The sequence below is a fragment of the Typopeltis vanoorti genome, chromosome 2 (genome assembly GCF_054136105.1).
Source record: "Typopeltis vanoorti isolate ZY-2024b chromosome 2, IOZ_Tvanoo_1.0, whole genome shotgun sequence".
Taxonomy (NCBI): domain Eukaryota; kingdom Metazoa; phylum Arthropoda; class Arachnida; order Uropygi; family Thelyphonidae; genus Typopeltis; species Typopeltis vanoorti.
Genome location: NC_143550.1, coordinates 59,225,071 through 59,252,791, shown reverse-complemented (window position 1 = coordinate 59,252,791; position 27,721 = coordinate 59,225,071). Strand labels below are relative to the sequence as shown.

Sequence of the window (27,721 nt, the reverse complement as noted above, 5' to 3'; positions counted from 1 at the left end):
CAATCGGTCGTAACTTCTGCCCAACACTATTTTCACCACTATCCTACCCAGATGGTTCCATTGCATCATCATCATCTACAGAAAAGGCCAATCTTCTTAACTCACACTTTGCTTCCAATGCATGCATAATTGACAATGCCAAATGTCCCCCAACCATTCCAGATGCCCACTATATCCTTTTGCCAGAAAGAGATCAGCAAAATACTGTCCAAATTAGACACAAAAAAGTCTCCTGGCCCTGATTGCATTCCTCCAATTGTCCAGAAGGTTTGCACACCAGAACTGTCTCCTGTCCTATGTCGCTTATATATACTGTCTTATTATTCCACTGATATCTATCTCACAGCTTGGAAATTGGCCTATATTCAGCCCATTTCCAAGAAGGCCGACAAGTCACTGCCGTCCAACTACTGTCCCATCTCGCTCACCTCAGTCCTGTCTAAAATAATGGAAAAAATTGTCAATTCCTAACTCCTACACTACCTTGAAGCTACCTGTCTAATAAATGACTGCCAGTATGAATTTCGTCGCTGCCGATCAACAGGAGATCTGCTCACATATGTCACCAATCTCTGGACAAATGCCAAGGAGAAGTTTGGTGAATCTCAAGTGGTTGGACTTGATATCTCCAAGGCATTTGACTTGGTCTGACAAAAACAAGCTGCCATCGTTTGGTCTATCTCAAGACCTCTGTAGTTGGATTGCCAGCTTTCTGTCTGGATGCACACTATGTGTGGAGGCAGATGGCTCCTTATCCTCTCACCATTCAACTAATGCTGGGGTTCCCAAGGTTCTGTCCTCTCACCAACCCTCTTCCTACTATATATCAATGACCTACTTCAGCTTACCTCCAACCCAATACAGAGTTTTGCAGACGGCAACACATTGCACTCCTCCCTTTCTTTTGATAAACCTTACTCCACATAACTCACCTCAACCTACAGAACAGCAACCACCACTGCCCTCAATTCAGACCTCCAAGCCATCTTCCAATGGGGTTCAGATAACCTAGTCAATTTCAATGCAAATAAAACCTAGTACTGTCTCATTTCTCATAAAAAAGAACCATTTTCTCCCAGTATTATTTTTGACAACACCCAAAATTCCAAACAATGAGATTTCTCTTCTTGGAATTACCCTGACATCAAGCCTCTCCTGGCATAAACACATCACAACCATTGCATCCTCAGCTTCTAAAATACTAGGATTTCTCTTTTGCTCAAGCTGTTACTTCACCCCCGAATAGCTGTTAATCTTATACAAATCAATACAGAGGAGAGCAATGATACCCATCTCTTACCAACTCACTCCCCCCACTTTCGCACAGACGATCGGTCTCTGCACTGTGTTTTCTACAATATTTCCATGGAAAATGTTCATCCGAAATAGCATCAATAATTCCCCCACTTAGTACTAAGCTTGTTGGAACATATGCAGCTGCTGCTCAACATCCCTACACAGTGCACCTTGAAACTTACAGAACAAGTTTTTTCTCCTCCTCCTCCTTCATCCCTGCACCTCTCGTGTATGGGCTCAAAATAATTTAAAAAAAAAAAAAGCAGAACAAAAATGAATACCGCATGTAAAAAAATAGCACAAAATTTTAAAAACAATCAAAGTCAAGAAGCTTTCAGAAGAGAAATGTAAATTCAAATATACTGGAGAAAAATGAGAGTTTAAAAACAAGAATGAAATTTTGAGCTTTTGTTCTGGAGTCAGGAAGACATGTAGCGCAGTTGTTTGTGAGGACATAAACATTGAAATTTCATGGCAGACTTAACAAGTTAAAACGCACTCCTGGAAAGGAAGGATAGTATATCAAAAATTGCAAGAAGTCATGAAGTACTTTTGACGAATAAAAAGAAAAATGTAAGAAAGCAAAGCAGTGTGTAAAAACAGCAAAACATTATGGAGGCTATTGAAAAAGCTTAAAAATTGAAAAAGAGTCAGAGATAAATAAAAGAATCAAAGTTAAGAATAAAGGAATTTACATAAAAACTGAAAATAAAACTATTCTGGATGTCTACAGTAATTACTCTGAATAGCTATTAAATGACATTGACAAAACATTAGTACCTATTAATACATCAAGTAGTAAATGCCATTCAATCAGAAATACTGAAATATGGAGGCATAAGTTTTGCAGTGGATACAATGTGTAATTCAGAAGATCAAATTCCAGATGTTTAGAGTAAACTCTCATAGTACCCATCTATTAAAAAAAAAAAATAGAACAGACATGAAGATTATGGAGGAATTTCCCTACTGAGCATTCTAAGTGAAAAAAAAACCCAGAAGTGGGGATGCATTTTGTCATTGTTGCCAAAACCCTCCTCAAAATCACTAAACACATAACACAGGTCAAGAGGGGAAAAGATGCACTCGTGGAATAATAATAATGAAGCCAGCTCATTGGACAACTATGCAAACATCACCTGATGTGATGATGTAACCTTGCACACCTCTATGTGCCAGAGTGCCAGCTCATTGGACAACTATGCAAACATCACCTGATGTGATGATGTAACCTTGCACACCTCTATGTGCAAGAGTGTGTCCACATTTAACTCAACATAACTGCTGGCTTCTGCCAAATATAAATTATTTTCTTAATCAAACTGTTGGTGATGGAACAATATGGGTAAATCATTTCTGTAACTTACAACAAATACTGAGTTGTATTAAAATCCCCCACTTTTACCAAAAGACAAATTTCAGTTTTGTACAATGTTACCAACAATATGATATCATATAAACAAGAGTCTGTAATTCTAAGTTTTGAATCCAGAAACATTTCAGATTAAAATATCAGTCCACAGATTATGGAACTGGCTTCACTCTATAGCACAAAACAATCAGAATTGTAACTGATATTTAACAAATTTTAATCTTACTTTTATTCTTATTTGTCTCAAGTGAGCGAACTTCACGTCAATTTTCTGCACAAGACCATAAAAAATAAGGTAAACAAGAATATAAATTCTTGTCAAATAGAATTTACTTGAAGTAAATTTAAACAGTGAATTAAATATACTGGAATACCTCGATTATCACGGTTATTGTTGCCACGAAAAATACTGCAATAATCGGGATAAATAATGTGTGTTAAAATGGGTGATCATTGCCAAGGATTTTTCAAATCTATTACTTAAATTTTATATATGTGTTAAATGTGTTAAGTAAAAAATGAAGGTTCATTTAGAAAAACAAGATTATTCTTTAATCTTTATTTATATATAAGGAGTACATACAGTACATACAATTATTCTTTCTTGGATAAAAATTGGTGTAGAGTTGTCTGGCGGAACTTTTTCTTTCTTTTTTCTTCATATAAAACTCGGTAGCAACGGATGGAATTTTCAGTTTCCTGACGAACTTTCATTGATCGCTCAAGATTAGGATCGCCATTCAAGATTTTTTTTCTTTAAAAATTTCAGCAATTCTAAACATTTTGTCCATTTCTTTGAGGGTAAATTCCTTCGGTGCCACGTCTATTTATTAATCATTATCATCGATTTGAGCATCGTAAGCACGTTCTCTCTCAAGGTTAATTAGGTCTTCATCATCCAGCTCCTTATCATGTGACTGAAGCAGGTCCTGAACATCACCTTTTTCAATTTCTTTTTAATCCTAGATCGAAGCCAAGCTTAGCTATGTCATTGATAACACGGGTTACTTCATTTTCAAATCCTTTAAAATCATTTGCACAATGAGGAATAATCTTTTGCCACGCCACTCTCAGGTTGCTAGACGTTACTTCACTTCATCCTTCCTTGACATTCTCAATGCAATTTTTGATATTGAATGCCTTCCGGAATTCTGTCAAAGTCATAGCTTCATCTCCTGTAGTCTTTTCTGTTGCTTGTGAAAAAGTTCTTCGTAGGTAATAAGCCTTAAAGGATGCAATTACACCTTGATCCATTGGCTGGATTATGGAAGTGGTATTAGGTAGTAAATAAATAACTTTTACATTTTTCCACAAATCATTCAGTGCTGTTGGATGACTAGGTGCATTATCTAATATCAACAAGATTTTAAAATCAAGATTTAATGACTTGCAGTACCTTTCAGCTTCAGGACAAAAACAGTTTTAAACCAATCCTCAAAAATAGTTTTTGTCATCCAAGCTTTTCTATTGAATCTCCAATGAACAGGGAGAAAATTTTTATCTAAACTTCTAAGCGGGTGAGGATTTTGTGAACAATAAATAAAGAGAGGCTTCATCTTGTAATCTTCAGAAGCATTGCCACATAGTAAAAGTTTTACACGTTCCTTCGAAACCTTATAGCCAGGTTGTGATTTTTCATTTTTTGCTAAAATTGTTTTAGTGGGTATTTTTTTCCATAATAAGCCTGTTTCGTCAGCATTAAATATCTGATCATCGGTATAATTTCCTTCTTCAATGATCTGTTGCAATTCACCAGGAAAACTAGCTGCTGCTTTTTCATCGGCACTTGCAATTTCACCTTGTACACGAACACTATGAATGCTTGATCGCTTTTTGAACCGATCAAACCACCCTGAACTTGCAGAGAAAGTTTCTTCCACTACTGATGCCGAATCATTTTCGCTTTCTAATTGTTTTCTTTTTAAAGTTTCAAACAAATTCAATGCTTTTGTTTTTATAGTCATTTGACTAAGAGGAATTCTCTTTTGGTTATCTTCTATGCACACTGACAATAGCGTTTCCATTTCAATCATAAGATGGCTTCTGTTTCTCGAGTTTGGGACCCAGACGAGGTCGATGCACTTTGTCCTAGTTGCTTATAGTTTGCAGCATGGTCTAAAATATAGTAAATAGTTGATTCATTCATACTTATTTATCATATGCAACTTATCTTCTAAGCTGATCACTCTACGTTTCTTCTTGATAGCTGTAGACTTGATATCATCCTTGTTTCTTTTTTAGATTCATTGTAGGGGTAAATAAGAATAGAAATAAATATCCACATGTACTTCAAGCAAAGGCGGACAGTTACTGGTGAGCAGGTGCTGTCGGATAAAAACGAAGCGATACCTAAGGAGTGGCGACTCGAACTGGTTGCATATGTAGTGGGCTACATCTCGCGGCTGCGATAATTCGAATTTGGAGCGCAATAATTGGAATTTTGGTATCAAATTACAAACCACGATAAATCGAGAATCGCGATAATCGAGATATTATTGTAATTTAATTCACTGTCCAAATACACAGCACAGTTCCCACTGTGTATTTGGAGAGCTTCAGAAGAACAAAATAACAAAACCTTCAAATTTTGGTTTCTGGCCTGATCTGAAAAGCTATTCATGTTATCACAAAATTCATTGAGTTCTGAATTTCACAAAGATCATTGCTCTTTGTGCCAAAAAATCAATTTAATTGGCACTATAGCCAAAAACTGTTTTGATTTTCAGTTTTTTAAACTTTCACATGAATAATTAAGTTAATAATTTTAATTGTAATTAAGATATTTTCTCAGAATAGTAGTTCCACAAATCTTTTACAATATACATGTAAACTGCAAAACGAGATGCTTCTGGAAAGTAAGGTCTGTTTAGAATTTATCACCAAATAAGATATGAGAGAGCGATCGGGCATACTTGTTTGATTAGAGTGACTCATTAGCTAGCTGTTGACTATGTTACTTTCATTCTGTTATCGTTTGTTGTCTTCTGTGAATAATTGATAATGAGTGCTGGGATAAAAAATCCTGCCAGTTGTGATGGTCATATGATATGTTTTTTGTTGGTGGAAAACAAGTGTTGCAAAAATTCACCAATGACTGCGTAAGGTTTATGGGCCTAACACAATGAGTGACAGTAAGGTTAGGCAATGGCAATTTGCAGCATGGAAAAAAGAAACTATATCTACTTAGCCAACCATGCTGAGCTTGCTTTGTGTTTGGTAATCAATACATACTGATAGCATATGCAAATCAAAGTAATACTGCCGTAATGTCAAACATGGACAATAAAGCTAATAAGGGCAATTTTGATTTTCTGGTTTGATGTAAGTGTTTCTTCCCCAAAATGGTAACTCTTATTTGTATACCAAAGTAAAGATAATGCTATTGCAGAAATGTGTCCAAAATCAGGTTTTTGTTTTTGAGGGAAAAATGTAGTTTTTGTGGGGAAAGGATAAAGCACAGTCCTGGATTACTTTACTCAATGCTGATGATATTAAAAAACAGTAAATCAAATTAATGAATATCACCTACTGTGGTCCCATGAAACCAATACCAACATGCTCAATGGTGCTAACTACATGTCAATCATCTAATTAATATTTTAATTGCTATTTAGATCTATCTATAACCAACAATATTAATAATTAATCATAATTTACAATATTAATAGCAACGTGTTCTGATCTTATAAACAGTCATTCATCATAATGAAATGAAATGCATAGAGTAGTCACTTTGTTAAAGATACCTAACAGCATGTTGAACAACTATTTGCCTTCTGAACAGCATATTAGGGCTGTTCTGAACAGCCTAGGGCCGGGGTCGGCAACCTTTTGAGTCGGAAGAGTCAAAAATTACAATTTACAAAATTTCAAAGTTTTTAAAGAGCCACAAAATTTTAAAAAGTTTTTAAAGAGCCACAAGATCTTATTGTCTTCAAGGCATTTTTGCACGGCATTCGCTATATCTTCCCCTCTAGTTTGTCCCGAGAGCGGTAGCAATCCTAGAAGTTCTTCTTTTGGACCTTGGGAAGACATATACCTGACCAAAAGGGCAACTTGTGGCGTGTCTTTTATGTCGCAAGACTCATCTATAGCAAGTGATAAGGCAGAAGAAGGTTGAATATCTTCCACCTGCAAATATGTTACATTTGAAGACATTTTAGCTATTCTATCTTGTACTGTTTTAGCGGATACGAGAAGCTGGGCATAATGAAATATAATTTATCAAAAAACATTTTACAACGATATTTCCCGATTAAAAATACCTACCTAAATAAAATAAATAATTCTCTAATAATTTAATTATTAAAATAAATAATTTAGACACGAAACACTGTTTGTCTCACTCTCTCACGTACTGATTGACTATAAGTACATAGTTTCGTCGCATCTGTGGTCGCCTCCCGTGTGCGGTGATCGCCGACTGGCACGAACGGACTTGTCAGAACGTGTTTATCACGGCGCAGTCTGCACATTTTAGTTTTTTTTTTAATTTTGGCAAATATTAGATACTTGGTTTACGAGTAAAGGTGTTATGCCCAGCTATGCCGAAATCAATGAAAATTGCCAAACATATAAGTTTCCGACGGACTGACGACAGTGACGATGCGTGTCACGGGGGAGGGGTGCGGTGAAAAGCGAGTACAAGTGGCTGAGAGATAGAATCGGTGGCTAATCCTCGTTAATCGATTCAGAACGATTTTTAAATTTTTTTTTTTTTTGATAAAATAAATAATATTTGCGTATGGAACTAAAGAGCCGCAGCTTCACATCCAAAGAGCTGCATGTGGCTCGCGAGCCGCAGGTTGCCGACCCCTGGCCTAGGGCATCATCTCCATCAGGGTTCTGGAAACACTCTATGGGCATTCATCTAGCTTCTCTCAGTAAACACAATAAGCTCCTGCAGTTCCATTAGATTAATTAATAGTAAATCTGATGGACCTGCATAAAGTCTCTCACAGACATCGCTCATTTCACCACATACCAATTCAACCAAAAGATCCAAATCATTATATTCAGTAAACTTTTCACATCAATTTAATATTGTTTTAATCAAATCTTAGAATTGCTTTCTCAACATTAAGTTTTAATTCTCACTTCTCTGTTCACTCTTCCAATCTTTATCATTTCAAAGAGAAATGAATTCAATTTTTACTTTCCATTTTTCACCATCATCAGTGAGAGATTGTGTAATTAAATATATTTACAGTTTAGAACTTTATTTATTTAAGAGTATTCTTTTCTTCTTGTTTCCTAGTTTTTTAATGTACACACACACACACACACACACACACACACACACAACTTTTCCTCACAAGGATTAAAAATGAACGTCTTTGCACATCCATAATTTGGAAATGACTGATTCCTTCAGATGTTTACAAAAGATCACTCTTACAATATAACTTCTCTTTTAAAAGTCATACAGTATGTAAACTGAAGAAGATAGCTCAATTCTTTTTTTTTTCTCTCTCTCTCTCTCAGCTGGACTTCATTTCTACTTTTCTATCACACGAATTATAGCAAAAACATTTACTGTACTTTAACAATATTATACAGGTTACTGGTAAATTACATTATGAAATGTGCTATTCACAAATGAAAAAATACAAAATACCATAATCTATCCGTTATACTGATGAGAAAATTTCCTGGCCTGTTAACTGATTGTATTGTTAGTCTAATTTCAAGAAATGGTTATTTGAGAGCTGGATCAATACCAGATAATTCCAATTGAAACAAATGTTTATAACATGTCATAAGTAGTTTCTTCAAAAACTGTTTATGGAAACCATTAAATGTTAAATATACAGTACAACACAAAACATACAAGTGACTTAAAATTATTTACTACGTATATGTATGAAGAATATATACAGACACACAGTGTTAGGCTTAAAGAAACTGTATATGAAGCTATTTTACAAGTACAAACATTCCTCTCAAAATCTGTGATATTTTTAAGATTTTTGATGGCTACAATAATCCCTCCATTTCCTTCATAAATTGTTCATATGCATCATCCTTAGATGTACCTGTGACAGGTACTGTCTTAAGACTTGTTGGTTCCTTAGACAGATCAACTAGAAAAGAGAAGAAAAATAACATCAGTTATTCAACTAATCTCATTTCCTAAACAAGAGTTAAAATAAATATCACTCATAGTAAATATAAGTCAGTGTCAATTTCTCACAAATTACTGACATTTTTGTAATACTAAAAACAGCTACTAGTTTTTAGCTGTTAAAATTAAATTTTCAAGGGATGAAATTCCCCTTAGATTTCACTTGACTAATTAAATCAGATGTTCATAAATAACTGGTATTGAATATGCTCTAAAATAAAACGAGACTGATCACTATTTACTGCAATACATGCATAATGTTTGTGAATAAAATAAGAATAATAAGCTGTTAACATTATATGTTATGAATATTATTTTTTTTATATCAATCCTACATGTGAGAGGTTGCAAAACCCATAAGTATATCAGTGTCATGTGTGAGAAAGTAGTTAAGAATATAGAAGGAATACTAATGTTTTTTTGAGCAAATGAAGATGTAGTCCTTAGCAAAATATTTTTAATCCTTTCTCAGTGCTGTTTCACTCCATAAAGCCTCCAACACGAGTTCCTCCCATCACTTAAGCCTTGACACACACATATTTTTCAGTAGCAGAGAGAAGAATGAGAAATTGGTTTGATATTTGTGGCTGGATAGTGAATGTATGTTGCCCACCAGCTGCTCATGCATTTATGAATTTAAGGGAATTATGTCAGCCAGCTTGTGTCATGGCAAATAAGTCAGTGGCAATTTCTCACAAATGACTGCCATTTTTTTAATGCTAAAAACAGCTACTAGTTTTTGTAGCTGTTAAAATTCAATTTTCAGTTGACAGAACAGTACCCATGAAAATACCTATAGAAGAGGCACAGTATACATCTATGACATAGTGACTGGAGTGATTCTGTGAGAGAAAGGCACCAATTAAATGAAATGTCCTCTTATGGAGAGAATCAAGCCTTTTTAGAGGTTTTTAGTACACCATCCAAGAACACTATTCTAAGGTAGGGTTAAGAGCTGTATGAGTGAGAAATAATGTCTTGAGTGGAAAAAGAACACCTACTTTTTTTGGATGCAGAGGAAGCTATGAATGTGATGTGCTTATCTGGGTATTATCCAAGGTGAGCACTGAAACTGACACTGGTAACAATGATATTAATAAAGCTAGCTCACCCTGCTGAAATATAGTGAGGAGATCTATGTTTAAGCACTGAGTATGGAAGATCATCATGTAGCATCAGATACATGGACACTGTTTGTACTTTCATGGAGATATGTTCAGCTATGGAAACCCACAGTTTCCAGCTGCTGTCATTACATTGCTACACACATGCTTTAATTCATTTTGTATTGTTCTCTGACAGATATTGTAATTATATTTCGGTCTTGTTCTGATGATGCTTGTTAAAATGATTCATAAAATCTTAGCACATATCAGATATTCCAAAGAGGAGGCATGAGTTGTTTCCTGGATGCTGTTGATACAAAACATATATTTTAATGACATGTGCTGCAGTTTTTAAAATCCTTTGCTTGGTTCAGGCAGTTTAGTTGTCATACAGCATTAGAAAATTCAAACTTAGAGACTCAGCAGTTTTAGATATCACAATATACATTCATATAAACATTTCAAAAAGTATTTTTAAATTTTAAATCTACCAATAATATAAATACAAGAAGTTGGCTCTTTGCAGCAATACGTCATATGCAAAAAAATTATATATATATATATAAAACATATACTCATAACTATTTTCTGTTTATTAAAAATATTTAGGCTCTGATATATTGGCTGTACCTTAATACAATGGAATAAAGATAGACAAGATTCAGGAATGAATTAATTCATTCACAATAATGACTCTAAGACTTCAACATACTCAGGGATACTCATATACAAGCTGTAACACTGCATGCAAGAAACATAAAATGAAATGCAACTGATTCCACAAAGCCAAGTCCTCAGAGAAGAGCACTAGCAGACAGCCTTAAACTGCAAGTTTAAGAATGCATTTCCTATATTTGGAGTTTTCACACAATCATGTGATTGAAGTTAGATTCATTTTTATGAGTAGCTGCAGATTTGATTCTTAAAAAAAACTCATTATACTTGTGATGAAGCATAGTCTCATTCCATTTGATTATATGCATGGGTGGTAGACATGGTTGGTAGACCTGACTGTCCATAATAGCAGCAGCAGATTTTATGTTCTTTCTTTCAATCAGATGTTAGCTGATATTCATCTATCCATAATTAGAGTTAATTTACTTGAGCAAGTAACTTTATATTCTCCTGGAACTGCAAAAGGAAGCAATTGGGCTTCAGGATAAACAGATAAACTAAACTTGAAACAGACTGCCTTTATCTGCTCCCCTGAAGCCCAGCTCTTTTCTCTCTCAGTTTCAGAAGCATATAATGTTCCTTGCTCATACAAATTAGCCTAATTATTATGAAACAGTCAGACTGTACCTTGGACACCACTCACAGAATCAAATGAAAGATTGCTAGTATGCTTCACTGCAACAAGTACATATACTGTTCTTTAAGTGTGTAGCTGCTCTTAAAAATCAACCTTACTTAAATAAATATTGTTGTGTGGAATTCCCTAAAATATGGGAAACTAATTCTTTTTTAGACCTCCATTTTAAGGGCTAGTAGGTAGTCTTAGGAACAGTCTCTCATATGTATATGTTGTGGTGAAGTACGGTAATCTTCTTTCATTTGATTCTGTACATGTCTAAGCCTTGGTCTGCTAGATATCACTGCTACAGATGGCTGAAGTATTTCTTATATTATCCTGATCAGATGCTATCAATTTTCCAGTCTTATCATTAGGCTAATCTTCATGAGCAAGGAATTTTATGCAATTCTAGAGCTGAAAGAGGAAGGAATTGGCCTTTAGGAGTGCAGATAAAGGCAGTCTGTTTCAAGTTTACCTATGTCCTCGCTCTCTCAGTTTCAGTAGTATGCAAGTCCTAGGACTTCAGGTTTTAATTCCAATCGGTTTCACTTTATTTTGTGTTGCTTATGTGCACAATATATATATATATATATATATTTTTTTTTTTTTTTTTTCCTACCCCAGAAGATGTCTCTGTGATGAGATGAAATATTGGAGTTCTTTATTCCTAAGTATTGTCTTCATTCCATTAAATTGTTAAAGAGTGTTAAATCAATACTTATAGGATCTTGTCTCCAGTGATGTCAACAAAAATTTGACCTTAAAACAATGACCAACATTGACCTGATGCTAAAGTAAAAGATAATTTATTTGGGCACTAGGAATTAGTAGCAAGAGGTAGCAGTTATAATATTAACACTAAAGACTAAATTTCCAAAATGAGTGTCAATTTCAACTAGAGTGAATGAGAGCAAATCCAAACTTAAAAGAAAAAAAAGAATGTGGCTAGCATGTTTTCAATGGTCATGAGGGACTCTAGTTGGGAAGACAAAGATTTTCTTTGAGTTATTTATGGAGGACGGTTGACACCCAGAAAAATAGCATAAACAGAACATCAAAGTGCAGGAAAAATCAGGAAAAAAGAGCAAAGCTAATAATTATGGTAAGTATCTTTTGGATGTTTAAGATATTTTTCACTATTACCATGTTCCAAGATAAAAATGGGCATAAATCCAAGTGTGTGTGTGTGGGGGGGGGGGGGGTGAGAGAGAACAGATGATACACACACACACACAAAGCACAAAATTTGACTGATTACATTATATATATAGATATACACAGTAATCCCTCGATTAATGCGCCCCCGATTCCCCGATTAGTGCATCATTTTTTTTCGATACCCAAATTCGATGCGCCTATACACACCTTAAAAATAAATGTTACAGATTTTAAAAATTTTCGATCTATACATTTTTTATTGCTAACTTTTTTAAAAAATCACTCGCCAGAATGAAATAATTTCGTTACCGATTTAAAACACTTTACAAAGTTATTTTTAATGGCATACTACACTACTTGCATGTACACTATGTTCCAAATTTTTACTGCCAAAATTTATGTCATCTGCTATAGTACGCCCACAGATTCAAGACCCTTCAACACATGTCACAAAAAGGAGAATCCATTCCGATAATAGGGTAATCAATCCGTCTTCTGGGATTAGTTGTTTATTATTACACGTCGGAAAATTAACTTCTCTTTTATGATCATTGTAGTTTTTAAAGTGGCAACTATTTTGCTTGTATAACAGTTGGGAAATTTTATCTATAAAGCACGTGATTTCGCGTGTTGGCGACCAATTTGTACGTCCTTCGTTTCTTTCTCCCCTTCAATGATAATGTCCAAGAGTTAATTAAATATCATTCTGAAGAATTGAGTGATTCTGACCTGCTAAATTTAGATGCACAGCAGGAAGATCCGAAGAATATGAAGAAAATTTAACCACTGATAGTGAGCCAAAAGAGATTTCACAGAAACAATTTGAAAATATTTTTCGTACAACCAAAGTTTTTAAGCAGCAATGCTTAGAGGCTGACCCTGATGAAGAGAGAAGCAGTAAAATTTGCAGAAGAGTAGAAGAGGCAATAGGGACATACTGTCGGTTGTATGAAAAAAAGAAACAAAATGCCTGCCAAACTACGTTAGCTCAATTCTTCGTTAAGAAGTAGAATAATAAAATTTATATTCTGAATATGTTTTATTGTCTTTCAGCTGCATGGTTTCCCTTTAATTAGGCCCTGAGACATAACTTAATTCTTTTATTAAAATATTAAGACTCAAAAAAGAAATTTGAGGAACGAATTATACTTTTTTCCATAGGTTATTATATTTGATTAGTGCATTTTCGATTAATGTGCCTGTTTTAAGGAACGTATTAGGCACACTAATCGAGGGATTGTTGTATATATATATATATATATATATATATACCCCAAATTCAAACAATTTCGCTCTGCTAAGAGGCACCATTAATAAACATGTACAAATAATTATAAGTCATCAACAGAACATGGATGGAATGTCAGAAAACTACAAAAACAGATGACGATGTATTATCAGGATAAAGAATAAAATAGGTGAATTCCTTAATAATAACTATGAGGTGATTTACTCAGACTATACACAATATGAAAGGAAGACTTACGAAACTCCGCCACTGTCAGTCCTAAGCCTGGACGAGAAAGGACGAGGGTTGTTGTACTTGTGGCTAGCAACCACAATATGTAAAAAACATATTGCTACAGAAACCTCAACCAATGTTGGAAAACTGACACAAAACCAAGAGGGAGAAGTACTGGGGGAAATGAAACAAGCCAAAGAAAGCCCCATGGGGGAAGCTGACAGGTGGGAACCCCTCCCCAGGAAATAAAATCTCTTGTAACCAAAATTTTGGTTGATGCTTGAATATTAGGACTTTGTACAAAAGTGGAAAAGCTAATTTACTAACCAGAGAAATGGACAGATACAAAATAGAAATAATAGGTCTAAACGAGACAAGATGGAAAAGTAGCAGGAAAATCCAACTAACAACAAACAAATGCATTTTATATTCTTGGAAACCAGAATAAGGATGACACACATAGCATGAAAGCTACAACAGATGCTAGAAGACCACTAATTGAATGGAAACCAGTTTCTGAAAGAATCATTAAAGCTAGATTTAAAATTAAATACAGAAATGTGATTATAATAAACATATATGGACCAACAAACAATGCAAAAATAAAAGAGAAAGAAGTTTTCTATGATATGCTGCAAAAAGAAGTGGATGAATTAAAAAGTAAAGATATGCTTTTAATTATAGGTGACATGAATGCAAAGGTAGGAGATACGTGGGATATGAATGAATAACAGTAAAGGAAGGTTTAAGAAACTGTAATGAAAATGGGGAAATCCTAAAAGACTTTTGCTCTTTCAATGATATGATCATAGGAGGAACCTTATTTTAACATAAAGACATCCATAAACAGACTTGGATATCACATGATAAAAGTCCAAAAACCAAATAGACCATCATCATCATCAAATTCCTGCCATGTACCCTCAAGGGGTGTCAGGATATGATAGTACTACATGAAAAAAACTACATCATTACTAACTTCCTATCTACAATTTATCTCCAAATCAGTCTGTTACTTGTCAAGACTCCAACATTATCAGATCTTATATTTCTATTGTCTAAGGCACTTTGTACCGTATCAATCCACCTATATCTTGGTCTTCCTCTGGGTCATTTTGCTGCCAACCTGGCAGAGAACACTTGTTTTGCTAATCTTTCTTCGCCGACCATACCACCTGAGATTAGCTCTGCTAACGCATTCTTTGATGCTGACAATGTCAAGTTCTTTCCTAATATCCTAGTTTTTAATATGATATTGCCATTGAAGCCATCTGTTCATGCCTAATCTTTCTCAGGACTCTCATATCTGCAGTCTCTAGTCTTTGGTCAAGTTTTTACTTCTGACCCAGCTCTCAGATCCATAAGTTAAAACTGGTTTGAACACTGTCTTGTATACAGCTAATTTAGTGTTAATACTAATTTCTCTCTTATTCCATATGAATTTATTCAATTGACTTCCCACCATACCAGCTTTGCTGATTCTGTTGTCTATTTCTATATTTAATTTACCATTTTCAGTAAATCGTGACTAAGTAGCTGAAATGTTTTACTTGTTCCACAGGTTCTCCATTCACAACACAGTTGACATTTTCAATGATTCTGCCTATTTTCATTGTCTTTGCCTTTTTATTGCTGACCTTCATACCATATCTATTACAACAGTTATTCAATTTAGTCAGAGAATCTTGCAGACTTGCAGCGGATTTATTTAGAAGTATAACATCATCCGCATAAAGCAAAGAGCTGACATTAACAACTCCAATTTTGATATCATGTTTAATACCGCTTTCCTTCATAATGTGATCCATATAGATAATGAATAACAGAGGGGGATAATGTACATCCTGTCTCACACCAGATTTAACATTAAACCATCTTCCTGTACTTCCTTCAATTCTAACTGCTGACTTATAACTCAAATGAAGACTAAGTATTGCTTGATATAATGCCCCATTGACACCATTTAACTGTAGCGTATTGAATAGCTTCTCTCTTGGCACCTTGTCATATGCCTTTTCCAGATCGAAAAAACTTAAATACAGATCTTTGTTATATTTCCATGCTTTCTCGACTATTTGACGTAAAGTGAAGATCTGATCCTGACAGCCTCTATTTGGCCTGAATCCAGTTTGTTCTTCATCAAGCTTTTCTTCCACAATTCTTCTCAACTGTTTCTCAAGTATACTTGCATAGATTTTGCCAGGAACACTCAGTAGGGAAATACCTCTGTAATTCTAACATTCAGTTTTATTTTTCCCTTTTTATATATGGGTACTATGAGAGCTCTAATATAATCATCGGGAATTCGTCCCTCTGTGCAGGCATTCTGAACTATGCAGTGCAGCCACTGTAAGACTCTTATACCACCATACTTCGGAATTTCTGGTTGAATATCATCTACTCTTGCTGCCTTTCCACATTTCAAACCTTTGATGGCTTTTTCTACTTTAAGTATGGATATGTATTCCTGACTGCATGTGTGGTCAGTGTTTTTTACCACTGTGCTGTCATCACTGCTTGTTTCATTTAACAGCCTTTCAAAGTAATTACTCAATACTTCAAGGATATCTTTTTCTCCTGTTTTCATGTCACCTTTATCGTCTCTAACTCCTTCTACAGCACTCTTTCCTCCATTCCTAAGCTTCTTCAACAACCTCCAAATATCTTACCACCTTCTTGATATTTATTTTCTATGTTCTTGCCAAAGTCCTCCTATGACTTTTGTTTAGCTAGTTTTACACAGTGTTTAGCATTCTTTCATTTGTGTCTGTATTCTCTAAGAGCACAAGCTGACTTATTTGACAGGAACTTTAGATATGCTTCCTTCTTTTCCTTCACTGCCTCTTTAACTTCCTGTGTCTATCAGGAAGTGCTGATTATTTTATCCTTGCAGACAACCTCACCACATGCCTCTCTGGCAGAACCAATCAATGTTTTCTTCAGAGTTTGCCAATGAATCTCCAAGGTTTGACTCCTGTTCTCAAACTCTTTCATTTTTTCTTCAATAATCTTTGTGTATTTTAGTCTACAGTTCACATCTGAGAGCTGCTCAACTTTTATACGCTTTAAAACTTTCTTACATGTCATTATTTTCAATATGAAATTCAATTTTATCCTGCTCAAGACTAAATAGTGATCACTTCCAATTTCAAATCCTCTGTACACTCTAGTGTCCTGCACCAGGGAGAAAACATCACTATCAACAATAACATAGTCAATGAGACTTTTCTTATTCCTAGCCTCTTCTCTCCATGTGAATTTGTGCACATTTTTATGTTGAAACATGGTGTTAGTAATAACCAGTCCATGTCCTGAGCAGAAATCCAACAGATATTTGCCATTATTATTAGCTTTGCTCTTTTCTCCAAATTTTCCCAAAATATTTTTGTATGTCTGACAATCATTTCCTACTCTGCTATTTAGATCCCCAACAAGGACCAACTTTTTCTTTTTCATTGTGTCAGTTGCTTTTTCTAAAGCCTCAAAAAATTCCTCCGTTTCTACCTTAGTAGAACCTTCTGTGGGACCATAGGCACAAATAAGTCTCATTGTCCAGTTCCCCACTCTCATATTTGCCCACATTACTCTACTTGAGACTGACTGCCATTCAAGAAGATTAGCCTCATATTTTGTGTTAAATACTATGGCTACTCCTTCTTTTCCTTGATCGTCATTGCCTGATTATAACATTTTGTATTTATTGCTCAGAAAGATCTCACCTTTTTGTCTTTTTTGTTTCAGTCACCCCTATTTTGTCGATCTGGTACTTATCTAATTCCTCAGCTAGCTCCATTTCTTTGCCATTCAGGCTTCTTATGTTAATAGTACCAATCTTTAACTCTGGTGATGTTGAGTTGGGGTTTGTTTTCAGATTTGTTCCAGTAGCTAACGTTTTGCTGTTCGCACTGGTTCTCTGGTGAAAACAACGGGGGCCTTGTTTAACCGGGCGACGCCCCAGCCAGCATGAAATTTTGTCATGTTGTACCATCATTTTTTTTTTTTTTAAATAATAGACCATATTTTAATAAACAGATCTTGGAGAACCTCTTTGATGGATGTAAGAGTTTGGAGAGGTACAGATGCCTTCACAGACCACTTATTATTGATTGCAAAAACAAAAATGAAACTAAGAAAAATATTTAAAGGCAAGAACCAAAGAATTAAACACAATATATCCAAACTGAAAAACAAAAGACAAATATAGAGTAACATTGAGGAATAAATATGGAAGTCTTACAGAACAACATAAGGAAACAGGCATCAAAGAGAACTAGGAAATAAAGAATAATACTGCCAAAGAAGTTCTGGTTAGGAAGAGCAGGAATCACAAACAATGGATCTCTGAAAAAAATCATCAATTTATGTGAAGAAAGGAAAGGCCTCATGGAATACATTTATGCACAGAATAAAATGAAAGAAATAGGATAGATCAGGGGTGTTCAACCCTTCAATCACGATCAACCGGTCAATCGTGGAGCCATTTTTGGTTGATCTCTTGTGTATTCCTCCTTACTTACAAATTTAATTAAAACTGAAAAAACATAATATTTTATTTATCATTATTTTGTATTATTTTTAATTCACTTTAAGTGTATTGCTATTGTTTATTTCTTTTTCGTTAAAATTGTCAAATCAGTAATTTTCTTATAAGTCCGGTTAAACGAATTAATTTGGATCAGTGGAAGTCAAACAGCGAGCCGAGTGAATACGATTATAAGTAACGTGTAAAAACTCAATTGAAGTTTAAATATTAAATATTCCAAAGCACATTACATTGTTTTTTACTTAGGTTAAGTCCCATGTGAATATTGTAAAAAAATAAACTTTGTTTGTCTCGGTATAGTTTGTATTAGATGTTTTTGTAAATAACTTTTCTTAAAGTTAACTGTATATACTGCTTTAATAAGAATATGTTAGAGTGTTAAAAACAAAGGCAATGTTTTAGTTGCCGAAGCTGTACATGGCGGCATTAGAAAGATTGTTATTAAAACTTGTATGTATGAGAAAGGCTTGCAGGCTCTAAGTGTAAACATCTCCGAAGTCAGTCAGAAAGTGTTCAAACAACTTTCCGATGGCCGGCAACTTACAATCAAAAGAAAGCAGAGGAGAACAAAAGATGTGCCGAACTTGAAACTTAAGATGAAAGACTCATGCCGATTCTTTGGGGGTTGCCAAACTTCATGCGAGGTCTCGGAGGAGGCCTAATAAAAAAGGACTGAAGCAAGCAGAAGGGGTCCTGGTTCCAGAATTTCTGTCAGAGAGGAGGCCGCCCGGTCCAGAGTCGCCGTCAGAGAGACTGTCCGGATCGGCGTTGCTTGAGAGAGGGTTTTTTTCCTGCTTCCAAACAGGAGCTTCTCGGTTCGAGACGTTGCTAGAGAGAGAGACTACTTCTAGGCTGCAGACAAGGTTTCAAATTGCTGAAAGGGAGAGTTCCAATTGCCGGAGAAAAGTTTCCAGACCAGGTTAATGTCAGACATTCACCAGTGTGTTGCGTTTTCATTACAATTTGATGAATCAAACAACTTCACTGATATTGCTCAGTTAATGGTATTTATTCGCATGGTATTTCAAGATTATTCAAGTAAAGAAGAACTTTTGAAAATTATACCATTATTGGAAGGACTAGGGGAGAAGACATTTTTTCGGCATTTGATGAATTTGTGAAACAACACAAACTTCCGCTTTTTAAACTTGTGTCTATTACTTACTACTGATGGTGCTCCTGCAATGATAGGTAATAAATCAGGCTTCATTTCATTATGTAAAAATGATGATAAATATCCAGATTTTTTAACGTACCACTGTATTATTCACCAACAAGTACTGTGTAGTAAAAGATTAAACACAAAAGATGTTTTGGATATTACATTTAAAATTGTAAATTCTGTTTGAAGAAAAGCCCTGCAACAGCAGTTATTTAAATTACAGGCAGATGATGATAGGGAACTTCTGTTGTATAATAATAATGTTTGCTGGCTCAGCAGAAGTCAATTTTTAGAAAGATTTCTTGCATTAATTAACAATATAAAAAATTTCTCGATGAAAAAGGAGATATTTATCCACAATTGAGTGATAAAAGATGGTTGTTACACTTAACATTTTTAGTAGATTTCTGTATGAAATTAAGCAATTTAAATTTAGAGTTACAAGGTAGAGATAAAAATTTAATTGACATGTTAAGTTCAATAAAAACTTTCCAACAATACTTACTTTTATTAAAGAAAAATATAAATGACAACGAATTTAGACATCTCCCATATTTATCAAAATTTTTTGAACAAAAAGAAATTCTTCACTATGATTTAAAAGAATTTATTCGTGAAATAGAATTAGCTGAGGAAGAAATAAATTCAAGATTTAAAGATTTTAATAAAACTGAAATGATTGTATCTTTTATCAATAATCCATTTCAAGAAAACTTGAACATCACAGAAATTTCAAATAAAATTAGTGGGCTGTTTTATATAAACCAAGCTGAAGTAGAACTTGAGATAATAAACATTCAGAATAGTTTATATTTAAAATCAATAAACAATGAAGTCATTTGGAAGTATGCACATGAAAAATTCCCAATATTAACTGATATTGCGTCAAACATTCTGTAGTATTTCGGTTCGACATACTTCTCAAAATCTGCTTTTTCAAACATGACCATCATAAAAAATCAATTAAGAAACCAAATTACAAATGATCATTTGGATGATTGTCTGCAATTAGCCACTTCTTCATATCAACTTGACTATGAAAATATTGCGAGGTCCAAACAATGCCAAATTTCACATTAACTTTTTTTTTTTTTTTTTTTTTTTAATCGACCAGCATTTCCTGTAACTTGTGAGTTTGTAATCAATATTTTTCTAACTTTGGTTTTCCAAAATAGAGAAATAAATATTTTATTCCAATATATTTGTTTTTTTTGTTGTATTAAAATAATTAAAAGTGATAAATGGGGTGCAAGGGGTGGTGAAGCGCAATACATAGCCTCTCCCACTCAAATGTCAACCTCACCTTCCCGTGGTCCATCCTGTTCTAAAAGTACAAACGAGGCACTGGCGACCGAGTATGGGCGGTATAACCTTAACACCCTAACAGAGTAAATGCTGTTAGATCTGCCTGTCCAGAGACGTTAGGTAGCAGCCCTACCACTGGACTTACCCAGCGACAGGTTAGTAACCTGCCCTGGGGAAATTCAAAATACTTTCAAGTTTCATGCAAAGAAAAGCCGGACGGACTGTCAGGGAAAAGACCACAACCCAGGAAACGGTAAACGAAATTGGAAAAAGGAACACATAATGAAGATTGCAACATGGAATGTGAGAAGCATTGCACACAAAGAAGAAGAACTTGATAAACAACTAAACCAAGCTAACATAAAGATATGTATAGTAACAGAAACAAAGAAAAAACAAAAAAGTACAAAAGAAACAAACAACTATATACAAATCTACAGTGGGGTAAAAAAAGAAGAAAGAGCAAAAGCAGGTATAATGATTATGGTACATAAATCCCTAAAGAACAATATTGTATATTACAACTATTTGAATGAAAGACTAATAGAAATTAGACTCAAGACATTAAGAGGCCACATAACAATAATTGGTGCATATGCACCAGAAGAGAGAAAAGAAGAAGACAGTAATATATTTTATAAAGAATTACAGAATGGCATAGATAAAACAAACAAAACTGACTATTTACTAATCTACTGCTAGCAGGAGATTTAAATGCCAGAATAGGAAACAAAAAATACAAAACAAACATAGGTAAATTTGGCGAAGATACGTGTAATCAAAATGGTCGCAGATTGCGCGATTTTGTCATTTATAATAATATGAGAATAATGAATTCAATGTTTAAACACAAGGAAATACATAAATATACTTGGTCAGCCAGAGGATACAAATCAGTAATTGACTACGTTATCACAAATTTTAAATTAGCGGAGTTAATTTTAGACGTAAGAGCATATCGAGGCTTTGAATTAAACTCTGATCATTATATGGTATCAGCAAAAATTTGTTTTAAACCAAAGTGGCTAAAAACACATAGAATTGAAAATTCTTACCAGCCAAACTACAAAATTTCTTCATTACAGGATCCTGAAGTTAGACTACAATATCAAAAATGCACAAACTTAAAAACAGAAACCACACATGAATCAAGAGACATAGAAGATGAATGGGAAAATTTGAAACAAATTCTCACAAAAGCAGCAACAGAAACCTTAGGAATAAAGCACGAATGGAATACGAGACTGGAACAAAGAAATAGAAAATATAATAAATACCAAAAAGGACAGTTACCAGAAATGGCTAAATTCCAAAACAATAGAAGCAGAAATAGAGTATAAAAGAAATAGTGCAATTGCAAAATGAGAAGTAAGGAAAAAACATAGAGAAAGATGGAACAATTTCGTAACAGAACTAGAAAAGGATTTATTTAAGCCACAACCCAAAACCTATAAAGTAATAAAATACATGAATAAAGAAATAAAAGAAAAGATAAAAATACAAACAATAGATTTAGAAAAATGGGTGACCTATCTCCAAAATCTCTGGACAGATGAGAACAATGAATTAAAATTTTATAAGACAAAGAATGACCTAACAGAAAATATCACAATGTTAAAACTGAAAAATATAATAAAGAAGATGAAAAATAGGAAAATGCCAGGAGAAGACAATATAAATATAGAACTATACAAAAATGCAGGTGAAAAATTTAATGAAAGACTTTTGAAATTTTTTAATATGGTTTGGATGTCTGGAAAAACCCCTAACTCTTGGAAAAAAGAGCACTGGTCATCCCAATCTATAAAAAAGGAAATAAAGACAATTGCAATAATTATTGGGGAATTAGCCTGCTGAATACAGGATATAAAATATATGCAGGAATATTAAAAGAGAAACTAAGCAGTATTGTAGAAAACAAATTACTAGAAGAACAAAATGGCTTCCGAAAAGGCCGATCATGCATAGATCCAATTTTTACTTTAAAATTATTAATAGAAAAGAGAAGAGAATTTCAAAAAGAAACACATGTGGCATTTATTGATTATGAAAAAGCATTTGACAAAATTAGTCGACAAAAATTGTTTAAAATATTAACCAATTTAAACATACCAAACCAACTTTTACAATCTATTCAAGAAATATATACAGGAAATAAAATAGCAGTTAAATTAGAACACACCTCAGAATGGAAAGATATATCAAGAGGAGTACGACAAGGATGTACCCTCTCACCTCTGCTTTTCAATATATATATATAAATGAAATATTAACAATCTGGAAACAGCATAACCTATTTGGTATACAAATGACCCCGCAAATGAAGATAGATACACTACTATTTGCAGATGATCAAATAGTATTAGCTACATCAGAAGATGACTTACAAAGATCATTAAAATCATTAAATGATATCTCAAAGCAATATAATATGACAATATCCAAAGAAAAAACAAAAATAATGGCATTCAAAGGAGAAAACCCAATAAGAAGTAAAATAGTGATAGATAATGCAATACTAGAACAAGTAAACGCTTTCAGATACTTGGGATGTGATCTATCATACGAAGAAGAAAAAACATAGACACTAAAATATCAAACTTTGTCAAAGTAAATGGCATAATAAATAGTATATTTAAGCCATCCCTGGTACAAAAACACACTAGAATCAGACTACATAATGTCTTGTCAAAACCAACTCTACTATACGGAAGCGAAACATGGACCATGAAAAGGAAAGATGAAAAACAAATTCAAACAGCAGAAATGAAGTTCCTCAGAAAAACAGCTGGATATACCAAGTGGGACCACAAAACAAATGAAGAAATCTTACAATCCCTAAAAATCAAACCAATTAATTACTACATAAGACAGTATAAACAAAAATGGCTAGAACATTTAAATCGAATGGACAACAGCAGACTACCAAAAATATTATACAGATACAAAATAAGTGGAAAAAGAAGAATCAGAAGACCAAGAAAGAGATGGCATGAGACCGGAACAGGCCACATGGCCTATATTCCATGATAGGAAGAAGAAGAAGAAGAAGAAAAGTGATAAATAAATTTTTAAATACACAAATAAAGTTTTTAGTTGTGTATTTTTTTTTTAGTTGTTTATTTGTGCGTAATCAGATATCAGGTTGGGGGAATGTGATCTATATAAGAGAGTAGATTGCCGAATAACTTTTTATAGAAAAGTATCTTGTGTAGTAAAAAAGGTTGAACACCACTGGGATAGATGAAAGATACAGACTTAAAACTGGACAGGTAAAAAAAAGTGCAAGGAAAGATAGAGGAGATTTTCTGGAGGAAATGTGTAAAGAGGTTGAAGCAACTAAATTTGACTCAAAGAGGTTGTTTGAGATCACAAGAAAGTTAGCTGGGAAGAGTTTAAAAGAGAAGGACCTATAAAAAATAAACAAGGAAAATTACTCACAAATGAAGCAGATATAGAAAAAAAAGATGGGTAGAACATTTCCAAGAAATTTTAAATGGAAAAATAGTAAACCTAGAATAAGAAATACCAGAAACACAAGAAGAAGAAATACTTAAAATAAATACAGAATCTATAACTAAACTAGAAATAACTCTAAATCTTGTAAGTAAAGTACAGGCTGCCCTCGGTTCACGATGGTTTAATTTACACCGATTCACAATAACGCCGGATGCCTACATGTGTTTTCATACTGCAGTGTGGTCTGATTGAGAAATGATGCTAGCAGGCACTCTAGCGTTTGAGTGTTTATTTACCGAGCTACTATGATGTATATGTATCAAACCTAGTTTTACTGTTGAATTGTTACTTAATTGTTAGATACATACATATTTAAATTGATAAAGTAGATAATTACATACCATGTCTGATAAAAGAAGTGCAGAAAAGTTAGCAGAACTTGATGTTAAGAAGGCACAGAAATCAATCACACTTGAAAAGAAGATGGAGGTGATTCGAAGAATGGAAGATGGGCTATGAACTTACCTCCATCAACTGTTACTACAATTATGAAAATTGCAGATAGAATAAAACAGTCTGTGCAACAATCTACGGCATTACTAAATGCAAAACATGCAAGTTATAGCAGGAGTAAACTTCATGAAAAAATTATTATCATTATGGGTGGATGACTTGAATCAGAAAAATATTCCTCTGTTATAACACAGGCTGTTATAATTGAGAAAGCAAAAACAATATTTGAGGATCTTAAAAAAACAGATGGAAGCGAAGAAACATTTTTAGGAAGCAAAGGTTGGTTCATGAGATTTAAGTCTCGAAGTAAGTGCCATAGTGTCAAATTATATGGTGAGGTGGCAAGTGCAGATGTTGCGGCAGTGGATGTTTTTCCTAAAGAATTTCAAGACTGTGTAGAACAAGGAAGTTATCCTCCTGATCTCATTTTTAATGTTGATGAGGCTAGGCTCTACTGGAAAAAATTGCCATCACGCACCTTCATTTCCTGTGAAGAACGTTCCACTCCAGGTTTTAAAGCTGCAAAAGATAGACACACTTTTGTTGGGTACAAATGTTTCCAGAACTTTGAAACTTAAACCAATGTTGGTGTACCATTCACAGACACCACGTGCCTTGAAGAGTCTAAAAGTCATGCTGCCAGTCTGACATGAAGTAAGTCAGACTGCCTGCATGTAAACAATTAAGAGTCAACATCCGAAGTAAAAGAAAGAAAACGAAGAAGGTCCTCTGAGAGATATAAAAACGGCTGATTTACAGCGTATCCTTGCAAGCATAGAGACATTGACTGATGAACTCTGTGAAATGGACCACGATGGGGAACGGAGTGTGAATGTAAAAAGGAGTGTAATCGCATCTATTCAACCTTACACTGAACTCCTTAAAGAAAGAAAAAGAAAATCTAGGCAGTTAACACTGGATGCTTTTTTCAAAAAAAATGCAGGTGATCCGAAACCAGGAACTTCAACATAGAAATATGTAATATCTTTTCGAAGTTTCATATTTTTTGTATATAATTTTGTTTTGTTTTCATTATTAATAATTTTATTTTAACAAATATATATGTATGTATTATCAAAGCTTTAAATATAATAATGTTCCACATACTTCATGTGCATATTTTTTGACTGCGCAGAACATAACTTTATACCTCCCATTAAAATTGGGTTTGTTTTATGCCACTTCGGTTTATACCCGTCTTTTCAGGAACGGAAGTGAGGCATAAACTGAGAGCTGCCTGTATTTACTCAGTAAAGAAAACAAAAAATAATAAAGCTACTGAGAGTGACAATATACAGTCTGAACACACTACTGCTGAAATGCTACCCCCCCCCCATTTAATGAAATATGGGAAAAGGAGGAATGGCCAAAAGACTGGAATACAGGACCTCCTGGTGAAACTACCAAAAAAGAGAGATATAACACTTCGTAAAAATTGGAGAGGGATTTCACTTCTAAATGTTGTAAGTAAAGTATTTACTGGAATATTGTTAGAAAGAATGAAACAAGAAATTGAAACTAAACTGAAGAAAGAACAGGCTTGTTTCAGGCCAAACAGATCTTGTATTGATCAGATAATTGCTGAACAATCAATAGAGTGGCCAAGTAGCCTATATTTGGGATTCATGAACTTTGAACGTCCATTTGTTAGCATAGACAGAAAGACTATATGGTAATTAACGAAGCACTATAGGATTCCCCAGAAAATCATAAATATAACAAAGAAAACTTATGAAAAATACAAAATCCAAATAATAAATAACGGCAAACTATCCGAGCCATTTATAACAAACACAGAAGTAAGACAAGGATGTATACTCTCCCAGACAATCTTTCTGATTGTCAATGATAGGATGATGAGGAAAACATCTGAAGAAAGAACAGCATTCAATGGGGATGGTCAAATAAAATCAATGACGTGGATTTTGTAGATGATATATGCCTTTTGGCACAAAAACATCAATAGCTCCATAAGAAAATTGATAATTTAAATCAGGAAGTAAATAAATGTGTATTGAAGTAAATCATAACAAAGACTAAAGTAATGAAGATAAACTCCAAAAGACTTTGAAATACTAGGGAAAACACTGAAACAGATAGATATCTTTGTCTACCTGGTATCAGTAATTAGCACACAAGGAGGAACCACATAGGATACTATACACATGGTTATTAACAAAGGAAAGCATAAATAAAATACAGGTCTACATAAACAAATGTTTGAGGAAGATACTAGGAATATGCTGGCCAAATAAAATAACAAACATAAAACTTTGGAAGAGAACAGGTCAAGCCAGCATCAGAAATGAAATCACTAAAATTAAAGCTAATGTGACTTAAAAAAAAAAAAAAAAACATCTAACTTACATATTTCTCCTGCCTTGGATGAAGCCTTCTTCTTTCTATCCTCTCTTTTAACTCTTAGCGTCGTTGGCATAAACCTCGTTATATCGGCACTAAGGGTCCTAATTTTTGGTTTGGCCTCAATAGTTGCGGATCGTTTCTCTTCCTCTTCTGTGATCTGGAATGCTTTTGGTCTTTGTATTAAACTAGGTGGTGCACTAAGGACATTGGGATTTGCAGTAGGGAGAGGAACAGATGGGCGTGGCTGACCTGTAGTTGTCATTGGAGGGAGTGCAGTACTGGGAGGCGCAACTCCTGGGGGTGGTGGCATTCCTGTATTTGTGGTGGGTGGTGGTACACCAGGAGGGCGTAGCAGTCGTGGAGGAGGCATACCTATATATTAAAAGTAGATATCATTATCTGCAAGCAAAAACAATATCATATTTTTGATTAATAATCTACCATAATTAAACACAATGCACACAAAATTTTAAATGATGTATTCTCTGTGCTGATGCAAGAGATTGGAAATATCTTTCAGTAACAGTTATCCATTTATCATGCAAGTAAACAGTACTTTCTAA

At 34.2% G+C, this 27,721-nt stretch overlaps 1 protein-coding gene across 2 annotated transcripts in view; it reads right to left on the bottom strand.

The window, feature by feature from the left end:
* Positions 1 to 8,501: 8,501 nt before the first annotated feature.
* LOC150109066 (uncharacterized) overlaps positions 8,502 to 27,721 on the bottom strand; it is a 236,356-nt gene continuing 217,136 nt past the window's right edge. For both annotated transcript variants that reach the window (XM_090405267.1, XM_090405274.1), the window contains 2 exons: positions 27,162 to 27,530; positions 8,502 to 8,751 (listed from right to left, as the gene is read on the bottom strand). In XM_090405267.1, coding sequence (XP_090261393.1) covers positions 8,645 to 8,751; positions 27,162 to 27,530 — 476 coding nt within the window. In that variant the 3' untranslated portion in view covers positions 8,502 to 8,644. The remainder of the gene's footprint in view (positions 8,752 to 27,161; positions 27,531 to 27,721) is intronic.